We start from the raw sequence: 12,042 nt of genomic DNA, 5'->3' as shown, positions 1-12,042 counted from the left end.
TAACTGGACTCCTGTTACAGAGTTATAGAGAGGACCGAGCACAAAATGAAGGAGAAGAGTGGGGCAAAGGAAAAAATAACAGAACTGACAGAGCAGATAAGACGAGATTGAAAACAGAAAAAAAAGGAGCCAGTTACATTTTGAAATGGAACACAGAGCATACGGATCTATTTAAGATGTCTAAGATGGAGCTGCTGTTGAGCTGAGATTGCTTGGGGGAAAATGCAAGGCCACAAAATAAAGGCTGAGGCTTTAGCTGATGGAACACTTGCTAATTCGTCAGGCAGTGCTGTAAACTATTGGAGAGCACAGAAAACTGAGAACATCTAAAGCCTAAACGGTACCAGCACAGCTCTGCGTTTGTCCTATGCAGAGCTAAGCACTGCTTTGCAGCCATGTTACATGTCTACATGTTGTAGCCATTTACTTTCACGTCAAGAACATGTGGTACAACCAGTCTGTGCGCTAGTCCTGTTTGTGCTATTGTTGCCGCAGAAAAGACAGAAGTTGTGACCAAGAGCTGAAATGAAACCTAGTGACGCCATCATCTTTGTGGTGAACAATGCTGTTGCCCTCATACCTGTTCAGGTCCACTTTTTCACCAAACGGCACTCTACCTACGTGTAACGTCTTCCTCGGTGGATTAAGCGCTGCTGTGCACACCTTTCACATAGCCAAATCGTTCAGAGACAGACAGCCATGCTCCGCTGGGCTTTCTCTGCACCTTTTAGCCCCTTTTATTCATTTATTTATTTGTTTACTCATTTATTTTTTTCACAAAAGAATACATGGCTAAATAAGAACAATGAACTCAGAGTTTAGAAGCAAAGGCTATACAGCTGCTACCTGATTAGGAAAGTTCTATGTGCTTTTGAGTCCATTTGGGCCAATTAATCAGGTCTATGTGAATAAATGTGGGCTAAATGAACACATAACCACACCAATAATGCTTCCAGCCTGATGTTGTGAAGAGAACAAACCATTAAGACACTCCCCAGTGACAGTGAAGGAAGTGAGGTAAACAAACTTTTTGGGGTCTAACAATGCTCTCCCTCTGCATAACTGTGTGTCAGCAGGGATAACAGGAAGGCTTAGCATATTGCTTTTACATCATATTAAGATAACTATGATGCTGTGAGAGGCCTTATTGGATCTCCAGCGGATAACGGCAGGACAGTGTCGAAGTTTCACAGCATTTGCCTGAGTAATTAGGACTTCAGGGGATGATACTAGACACGGAGAAAGAACAACAGCAAAAACGAGAGAAGTGAGAAAGGATGTGGAGAGAGAGAGAGATAGCTGAGAGGAAACACAAGGAGCTCCATCAATCCTAAGAAGAAGACAATAAGAAGACAAGATGGGTGCTGGATAAATGCACATTCATATGCATTTAAATTAAAACAGATAACCCCGCGTCTCACCCTGTGATAGCCGTGATAGACCACTGGATCCTTTTCAGTTTGTCTCAGAAAATCCCAGAAAGTGCCATTTCTGACATTTTGTTTATATGTGGCTTTTAATATGTATTAGTGCCTTAGTGCGCAGCCAATCTAATTTATTGGATACTTACTGGTGCAAGGTTTATCTGGCTGATCACCATCCCCACGGTAGTAGCCGTTGCGGCACACGCAGATGGTGGCAGCCTCAGATGTGGAGCGGCTGTTAGGAGGGCACTGTAGACAAAGACTTGGACCTTGGGTCGACTTGAAGGTACCCGGTGGACATGCTGTGACAAGAAAAAACACACTGTTAGAACTGTAAAATGCAACAAAAAAAGCATGAATCCAATTAAGGCAAGCACAAGGTTAAGCTATTTTTAAGTGATTTTTGTCAATTGCCTTTCTGCAATGTATCCGTAGTTACTCTTACCCCCTCCCAAACTCCGCTATATTTAACGCATGTCTTATTTTGCTCCTAATGTGGCTGTCATCGCTGGTGCTAGGAGGGTTAATTTATGTGGGACAGCAGTGGAAGATGTTATCAGAAATAGAGGTAATTGGCATGGATGGATGGCTCAAGGATGTGAACACGGTGCTGCAGCTTTGGCTGTATCCTGTACTTCTCCACTGAGTCCTCGCCCTGAATGTTTAGCGGCGAGCTCTGCATATCTATAATACAGGCATATTGATTAAACACAACTTAATTTAACCGAACTCTCTGAACTCAGTGTGATAGAGAGAGGGAAAACCCCAATACCTAAATAGATGTGTCTTGGATTACAGCCACCCAAGGTATTTATTTAATTTTTTTTCTTTTAACAGTGACCGATGGGTTTCAGGTTTCTGAAAAACAGCAGAGTGCACAAAAGCCCAAAAGTGTTTTAACGTCTGAATCTTAAGATCTGTAGGCACACAAAGGCTTGGTGAAGAGCTTGCGGTAAATAATGATTTGTGTTCTTCTACAAATTCTACAGGTGTGACACAGCGATTTCAGGTAGTATAGCTGAACAGTTTGTAATCCCTCCTCCAGATAAATCCCACACTCCACCTGAGCTGTCAGATTTATCCAGTGAATGGCCGCCTCAGCCTACAAGACAGCACAAAGTCCCCAGGAATATCTAATGGAAACAGAGTTTGCCCTTACATCAAAAACATTTGGATCCACATTCGATGCTACCTATAGAGCTGAAATACTATACTATATCCAGACAGAGGACCATGCCTGAAACCTGTGCTTAGCTCATATTACTTTGGTTAGTGCATTACTCGCTCCCTCTTTGGGTCTGTTTGCTTTTGACCTGCTGGTTTGTTATTCTGTTGGTAGACGCTTTTGTTCAATATTAAAATGAGCCGGCTGCGTCTTTGTTTCTAAATTAGGGCATTGTTAGCAGAAGCCTCCACACCCACTGGCACATTTTTGCATTGTGTTTTCATTTGCTTTGCTTAGTAAATTTGACCCCTTACTGTATGCAGACATATTTAAGCGCAGTACTGAATTTTTACTCATTTACGTTTTCCTCGTGCACAGCAGTGTGCAAAAGTTTCGGGCACTTTAAATGTTTTATTCATCGCCTGATACCAGAGCGATCAGGCTCTGATCATTTAAAAGTTATTCTGCAGCATGACCACAATCTCAGACAGGCTGCGAGAGTCATACTGGCCTTACTGATAAGAAGAACGAGGATTTCTAAAACAGTCCTGCCAGCACTAGTTTGTGGATGTTGGTGTGACGTGTTAAAGTCCCAAATTCTAAAGGCCACGGTGGACTATGAAGATTATTGTAGCTGATAGCATTGTGCTTAAGTGCAGGCAATAACCTAATCCACTCACCCCAATATCCCAAAAGAATACAAAGAGTTTCTGTGTGATGTGGAGGGGCTTACTGAGTAAAATAACTATGATCAATGTCCTATGTCTTAGCAGGCTTACTGATGAGGGAGGATGCTCTGGCACTGCTGCATGCCAAAAGGGGAATAAGTTATACATTTAATGGGGCAAGGCTGTGTCTATTTGCCTGAGCGATAGACAGATAAAAACAGTCATTTTATTCATTTCGCTCACAAAGTGAAACACCTACCTACCCAGCACTAAGATGCTTATCAAGAAAAACAATGACAGAGTTTATCAAAATGACGGGCCAGTGGTTTGGCTAAGTATTTCAAATATTAATAGAGACTGCTTAAATCAGTCCATCAACAAAATAGTTTAGTTTAATCTGACTAAGAGCCTTCAATTCTAATATGAACACGTTGCCAAACGGAGAGCTATTTAAACTAACAATGGTAAATGGCCTGTATTTGTATAGCGCTTTACTAGTCCCCAAGGACCCCAAAGCGCTTTACACAACCAGTCATCCACCCATTCACACACACATTCACACTGGGGCGCACTGACAGAGGCGAGGCCGCTGGACACTGGCGCCGCCAGGCCCTCTGACCACCACCAGTAGACAACGGGTGAAGTGTCTTGCCCAAGGACACAACGACCGAGACTGTCCAAGCCGGGGCTCGAACCGGCAACCTTGAGCCACTCCCAACTCTTGAGCCACGATCGCCACAATGGCAAGGTGTTGGGCCCATTCTCCCTCACTGCCAGGTCAAACAGTAGAAAATATAGCACTGCATGAAAGGGAAACCTCCACTCCCAATTAAACAGGTCTTTGAGACACAATTAAAAAATATTATGCTTAAAAAATTAAAAATGCTGAACATTTTATAGATCCTATTTTCTGACATTTATAGACTAGGATTTGGCCAGCCCCTCTTATAAGCTGTTAGGAAGGGATAGCGATAAAGAAAGAATGAGAAACAAATCAGGTTAAAAAGAGAGATGATTTATATACACACACACACGCATACAAGTGAAGACGATTCCCAGCGAGCCGCGGTTCTTACATGTCCTTTGGCTGGGCTGACGGACACACTGTGGGCTAACTGACTGACATTATGTCTAGTCACACAGCAATTTCCACACACAGTCAGAGCACCAATATTTATCAAACATACATGATCAAACTGCACCAAGTCCAAATAGAAGAAGAACATATTGCTATTGCTATGTCGTGGATGTTTAAGACCTGTCTTGATACAGCAGATGTGCAAGGGTTGTGAAAATGTTACTGCATATAGGCAATAATGTTCCTACGGGTGTGTAGGGGGGCTCTTTTTTTAGTGTGGGACTGATAGTTTGCAAACTCTCTTGACTTGTAACACTGACTCCATGTGTGATGAGATCAAGCTTCTTCTAATACAAGAACATAGAGACTCTATAAAAACTCTCCCTGGCCATATGTGGGAGCACATACCAGCTGCAGACCCATTTTATAAAGCAATAACCACCAACAATATCAGAGATTACAAGACGATAAAACACAGATCAAAAATTCATTTTTAGCAGGAGAAGGGACGGGATCTTATGTCTCATCATCTTTGCCACATAAAATTCAAACATCGGGGGAGCAGAGCACCGCACGCATGCAGATGGCGTCTCACAAAAGCAAGCAAAAAGCTTCAAATGCATTGCTCGGCTCTTCTGAAAAGGGATCACAATAGGTTGTTCAGCGTGTGTTTAATGGGGTGTGAGGAGAATATGTGCATTGGATTCTGCCCTCGGGTTGTGTGTTTACAGACAGACAGTAGCTGGGCTAGACACTCATAAATGGGAAAAAGTGAGGAGAAAAGCAGGAGAGCCCGTGCTGATTCAGCAGTCTGAGATAGCGGTGCTACAAATGAGTCTCTAAGCAAACCTATGAGCAAAAGAATACACACACACTCTTAGATTCCTGTACACAACTCATGTAAATGCACACACTCCATAATCCTACGAAAACGCTCCCATACTGGCATCAGTGATATCACGTACTATGACTACAGCTGACCCGATTAAATGAGATGGCGCACCCGCATTTTCCGCCACTGGACTAAAATATGTTTGACAGAACCTGAGATAATTTAATACCTCTCCTTGGGAAAACCGAAGACGCTACAATCAGCATTACAGGAGGTGAGATAAGTGACAACCTGGCAGAAACAAAGCAGCCCCGCAAAGACGCAAGCAAACACTTTAGACACAACATAAGATTAATATCTGTCTAGATTAGAACCCCCGCTCTGGTTTTCTTCCTTAATTGAGGAAAGGTTTGCACACTATTTGCTCTCAGCAATGACTTAATCCTTAAAACAGACAAAAAGAGAAAGCACAAGCAAAACACAAAAGCATAAAAAAAACAATTATGCAAATGTAACATTTCAATCCATAGGATCTCTTCAGGTAAACTGCCTCATTCCTTTGCACCATAATGTTTTTTGGGTTGTTTTTTTTTTTTTTGCGCTCTGGTGCCTGAAAACCTGTGCCTCGGGCGTACTTGCTGTTTTTCCTCTGTCTTCTCCCTGTAATTGACAAATCGTATGTGCATGAATGTTACCATTAAACTCATCAATTAGCGCCCTACTAGTCTGCCTCACAAAACCAGAAGGAGGAATAGATATGGGCAAAAAGAGAAAGTCAGAATGATAAAGTGATTTGAACTATTATGTCAATAACTCACAAAACCGCAAATGTCTCATTCGACGGGCAGGCGGCCCCTAGAATGTATCGTTATGCTTTATTGATATTGGAACTGAGCCCAAAATCTTTCTTCCTGATTTGTGAATATTTAGATTGCAGGAGGTCAGGAGTCCCTGTGCCGCAGAAGGGGGATGGAACAAAGTGAAGAAGGAGAGGAAGAAGAAGAAGGACGAGAAGAAAAAGAAAACATGTAGCACGCAGAGCCATAACTCATCAGATGTGTTGGTTTTCAGGGAGATGAAGGCTGTAATATTATATCAACAAGCAATTAGTCTCCCCAGTGGGGGAATAACCCACATTTGAAATGGCTGTATGCAGAAACAAAACATTCAGTCCTCTGAAGTGGTCCCTTCAGGACTCTCTTTGCATTGTTCAATTCTCCTGCTCACTTCTCTTTCCTGACTTCTCTTTGTCTGTCTCCCTGGAATTGCTTTCCCCCCCCACCTTGTACCTTTCCTCCCGTTGTTCCTTTCTCGTCTTGATTGACAGCTCTGAATCTATTCGAAGGCTGGCTGTCTTTCTTTCCCTCCCTCTCTCTCTATCTCACTCTACAGTTAGTTGACGGAGGTATGGCAGCTGTGGATCGCTGCTCACTACTCATGACAGTCTAACTGGGATGACTTCATGTCATAGCAGAGCCTGAGCAGCAGAGTTGAGATGATGATCTCCTCAATGTCATTTTCCCACCTGGTTCAAGATTACTGATAATGACGACAACCTAAATCTCTCCGGCGTTAAGAAGCATGCAGACCACCTTTATACACCAAACTGTTAATTTGGAGAAAATGTTTCTACACAACATCGGTGTATCGATTAGGCAGGACAAACAGGAGAAGATTAGCAATATGAGGAAGTCTCTGAGAGCAAGCTTTAAGAATGGTTGATGTGCAGAGCTGCTCAGGGGTTAGGCTAAGCAATATGCTCGGTGAGCGCATAATACAGTGCAAACTGCAGGCAATACATCAAACGTGGAAGCACACTGGGAATGTCTCGCATTAGCTGCATGTGTTTAAGATGTGAAGTTGCAAAATGTCTATAACCCATAAGAATCGGAGGCAATTGGAGACGTGGGATTAATGGAGGTAGAGCGATAAATATTACATTAGCTTGTCAGGGAAGCATCACTAGGTGTCGGCTAGATAAAATGGAAATGCGCGAGTCAGGGATTGAAGAAAGCCAAAGGATTATGACCAAGACAAGATTGGAAACAGGTCTCCTATGCAAAAACCCAATCAAAGTTACAGTATACTGTACTAAATCCTTTCCCTGACTTTTATATGGGAATGGCTCCCAGGCACGCACGAGGTTTAAAACCGCTGTAAATTGCTTGACAGATAATTGTGGGAAATGCAATCAAACATGGAGTAGTTGATATGGAGAAGGTTATGTAATAAGTCTGATCATTTCTCAAGGAATTTCCATTTCATGTAATGAAAATCCAGCAATCCAATATAAAGTAAGCGACATCAAAGACGTTTGGTTTCATCAAATAGCTTTTGGCCTGATGTAATCAATATAGCTTTTTTTTAAAAAAAGGAATTCCGACTCTGTCTGTGTGAGGTTTTGATGCAAAGAGGGTGTGTGACCTGCCAGCGACCCTGAAGAACCACTCTTAGCCCCCCAGTACACCCTTAACCCCAACCCTCATCCATCACATGGGACATATCAGTCTTTAGAGGCTTTGGATTCATGCATACGCCCACTCACTCACAGACACTCATGCAGACAGACGTATGTCTGGGTCAAGACTCCAGTTGACCCCTATTTTATGATTTTATTGCTGAGGCTCTGAGAAAAACAACACTCTCCTACTAAAACAAGCAGAGGATGTGGTTGCGCCAAGTGCGTGCCTGTGTATTTATGTTTATGTGATATCTAAAAAAAATACATCAATTGAGCGGTGAAATGAACAGGTTCGTTTGACAGAGGGGACACAAAACGTGTCAGGACAGCCAACACCTTAAAACAAAAAGGCAATCAGCGGTGCAGTGTTTGGTATTCAGCCTTGCTCTTCTGTCATTGTTCATTTTCCAGCCACAATCCACGTAATGAGCTGCTTTTCCAACCCAGGTGTTCCATTTCTTCACAAGGTCATTGAAAAACACAATACAATTATTTGAGACCGACGCATGGGCTGAAACAAAGCCTTGTCAAAATCATCAGAAAATGCCCGCAGGATATTAAAAGTCAGGGTTAAAGTCCTCTCAGGGCTATGATTTATTAATTTATAGAAACTGATTTAAGAATAATTGAGCTTTTTTTTTTTTCCTCATCACAGGTCAACACTGGCCAGATATTATGCATCTTCTCACAAGTGATCCCATTCCTTCCTTTGTTTTAAAGGCATTCGGAGTTCACAGTGGTGACATCATTTGGCAAGTCTGGTCAGTATGAGTTTCCACTACGCCCTGTCATCGCCTTTTAATCTCAAAGAAAGAGAGAGAATGTAGGAGGGATAAGAGGGAAAGAGAGGTTTTTCAGGAATAAAAGGGACGGTCAAAAAAGGGTGCAGTGCTTAAAGCATACCTCGTCTGCTTTTGTTAAGACCAGCGGTGCTGAAATGTTCCGCCCAAAGAACACTCCCTCTGAACATTAATCATCTGTCCATTCTGGCCCTGTCAGAGCCTGTCATCCAAGGTAAAGCAGGCAGCTAAACCGACAACCACCCACATACACACAAACTCACACGCCCATGAATGTTGCCCACATACAGCTATCCTGAACTTTCTGCTGCCGTATTCCCAGCCACTGCTCATCTGGACATACCTATTCTTTCAGCTAGCTAATACAGCAATGCCTGATGTTGCAGAAACTTCAGTGAACAATAGCTAAACCCCCTTGAGAAAGCAAGATGTCTTCCAATTAGAGCTGTGGTTCAACACTGAGCTGTATATTGCTGTGTGAGGCAAAATCTCTGTAAGGAATGAAAAAAACAACAACATGAAAAGTAAAAGAAATTTGCATCCTACTTTAGTTGTAGACACTGAGGTCCTAATATTTAGAAAATTATAGTAATTGAGTCCTGTCACACTCCTGAATGTGAACATGTCCGGAGAAGAAAAGCCATGTCTGACTGGTTTCAATAGATGGCAGTGCAGCAGTGAAATAAGTAAAGGATGAGACAGTGTCCAGTTTAAAAAAAAAAAAGGAGGGAGAGAAATAGGCCTGTGTGTGATTTCTCCAAAATATTCAGTTTGCTTCACATACAGATATGAAATTCAACAGTTTCACTGCTAATGCTAATGAACAGAACATGTGTCTCCCAGACAATGAATAAAGGATAACACATTCTGCTCCAAATTAATTTGTGTGTGCACGTATCTGTGCATGTGCGAGTCTTAACAAACCAGCAAACAATTTAGCAGACAGCCCACGCCCTTGGGCAGGCTGTTACCATAGTAACCTTACAGCCAGTATTTTTTTGGCCCACACTTTTCCTTTGAACAGCCGGCCAATGACAGACCAGCTGACTGGGAAATCTGGCTTTCTGAAAGCACATGCATGAATTGTGTGTCCTCATGTGCACGTGCATCCGTGCTTGCGTATGCGTGTGTATAATACGAGCCCGATACAGATCGAGGGAGCCAAACGATGCTTTAGCTCCATATAGACTCGAGTGGCACGCTGGCAATTGGCTTGTCTGTGTCATGTCATGACACATTGGCTTAGGTCAGTTTTATTTCCAGGAAGATGCAACTCTGTGCCAGGGCTCCAGGCTTATATTTCAGGCGGACAAGTGGTCAGAGAGGAGCAGAAGAAAGATACAGAGAAGCCGCAGAGGTGCTGGAATTCCAGGAAACTCCATTGTGCCAGTCTATTTCTGGTTGGCAAGGTAGTAGAGAAGACAGCCCTCATATCACCGCGCAGCAGGCAGTAACATGTGCTTGCACTACAATCTACACTGTAATCAGAACCTAACAGGGGACTGGCCAGGCTCATTGCCCGCTGTGAACTAATAGAGAAAGAACAAAAACAAAAAGACAACACACAAGGAGGTGCAAGGATCGAGAGTTTCTCGATGACGGGTGAAAACGGAGGGATGTCACATTAGCTAGAGGCATTCTGTATGCTCAGCATTTGACTGGCTGCAGGATACGATTCATCTAAAATTACTCGCGTAACAAACTGAATCCACCACCATTAGTAACTTACATTTATTTTATTGTGATGTTTGTGAGTGACAAATTTTTCATTTAGTGACTTTTTTCATTATGTTTTTTTTTTTCATTGTTGGTTTATTAATTTGCTTTGTTGATTTATTTATTCCTATATTGGTTCATATTTTCAGCTTTAGTTAGTTTTCTCAGTGGATTTTTTTCCATTCAGTTTAGTTTTAATTGAAATTCAAATATGATTTAGTTGATATGTTACTTGTTTCAGTAGCTGGAAATCAGAGAAGGGAGCCATTAACTCAAAAACTGGGTGTTATTTATGTTTTTTTTATTTTAGTATCCATTTAAAAAAAATACTGAATGCCCAAAACTTCTCCAGATGCATCATCAAGGTCTGAGTGTATATGATAGATATGTGTGTATGTATAGATAGCGTATGTCTTAAAATAAATAAATAAATACATATACTTCAAAAAAACTGGCATGAATGGGTAAATGTGGATCAAGTGCTTTAACTCATTAATCAGTTTATCAGAATAATCATCAGAAGCCGTTATGATTACCTTGTGATTAATTATCTTGTGTTTCCAAGAAAAACAGTATCAAACTCAAAGCAGTGAAACCTTTAGCTTCCTCTCAGCACTTGTCTCTTTTAAGCAGATCTAGAACAATTAATCTATAATAGTTAGCCAAAGATGCCTACTCTTGCTCCTTTTCCTAAATTGCTGTTTCTTTGCTCGACATATTCCATTTACAGCCTTTAAACCTTATATTACAGGCTAAACACTACAAACAAACGCTGTAGAATAATAAGATGCGGAGACAGTCTGATTATTAAAAATTGGATTTAATTTACACGAACAAATACGTATTTCCAAAATACAAATTCAAGTACAAAAAAAACCCCCAGAAAGATACGGTGACATATGTTCAGCAACAGTTGGATTTTTAATCAGTTAGCCTCATTTGGTAACACAGGAAACCTTTAACTTTATTCAATGAAAGAAAAATGGCTCAGTTTTCTGTTGAAAAATGTGTGTAATCGATGATTGTGGATGAAGCCTCAATAAGTTTGTCAAAGCTAAATGTTTATAGCTTGCTGATAGAAAGTTGTCTTTTTTAACAAATACAAATTTTACAAAACAACACTGACTTGTTTTGTTAAACAAATACAACAAATAAAAACCCACTCCGGATTTATGATTCACATTTGCAAAAGACAAATGTGTGATTTGTCACTATGGTGAGTGTCACGGCTCGGCTTGTTACTCCAAAATAAAATGGAGTGTGACACCAGAGTTTATAAAGAGTTTATTAAGAGTTGAATTAAATTTCTAGAGATAAAGTACAAACAAATCTTGTAAGGTGTGGATAATTATTGATTAAGCCATGCATCACCCAAAAACTGTTGCACTGATACTGCAAGACAAGTATTGGGTTTCACTGGGTTTTATTTATTTTGCACATTTTCATATTTGCCTTAAAATTATACAAGCAAGCAGAAAACATTCTTTCTTACATTACCACTATCAGAGTTCTGCTATCTATCTAGTGTCACTATCTAGTGGAGACTGTTGATCTTAAACACACATTAGCTCCCCGATTGGTTCAAATGTTAAAAAAACTGTTGTAGCAAGGCTAAAAGTCAGCTTTAAACACTCATCTATTCTCAAATACCCAGCCTGTAATCTTAGGGTGGGGTTGAGGGGGCACGCTAATGAGTGTAGAGGCCTGGCAAGAGGGATTAGCAATTATGAACATACAAGTGGAGTAGAGTGATAAAACAACTGAAAAACAAAGGTCCCTTCACTGTTTACCATTCTCTAATTTGATTCCTAATTGAGCGTACATAACACAATGTTTACACCAAAATTTTCTGGCAAAGACAAGCAGCCATGGCAGACACACTCAGCTGAACACAGCTA

General features: G+C 41.3%; 1 protein-coding gene across 2 annotated transcripts in view; it reads right to left on the bottom strand.

The window, feature by feature from the left end:
* Positions 1 to 12,042, bottom strand: part of LOC120727897 (ephrin type-B receptor 1-B) — a 170,407-nt gene that overhangs the window by 68,990 nt on the left and 89,375 nt on the right. For both annotated transcript variants that reach the window (XM_040022503.1, XM_040022504.1), the window contains exon 4: positions 1,571 to 1,726. In XM_040022503.1, coding sequence (XP_039878437.1) covers positions 1,571 to 1,726 — 156 coding nt within the window. The remainder of the gene's footprint in view (positions 1 to 1,570; positions 1,727 to 12,042) is intronic.

This window comes from Simochromis diagramma, unplaced genomic scaffold (assembly GCF_900408965.1).
Source record: "Simochromis diagramma unplaced genomic scaffold, fSimDia1.1 OVJJ01000205.1, whole genome shotgun sequence".
Taxonomy (NCBI): Eukaryota; Metazoa; Chordata; class Actinopteri; order Cichliformes; family Cichlidae; genus Simochromis; species Simochromis diagramma.
The sequence above is the reverse complement of the archived record's forward strand: the minus strand, read 5'-3'. Positions and strand labels throughout refer to the sequence as shown.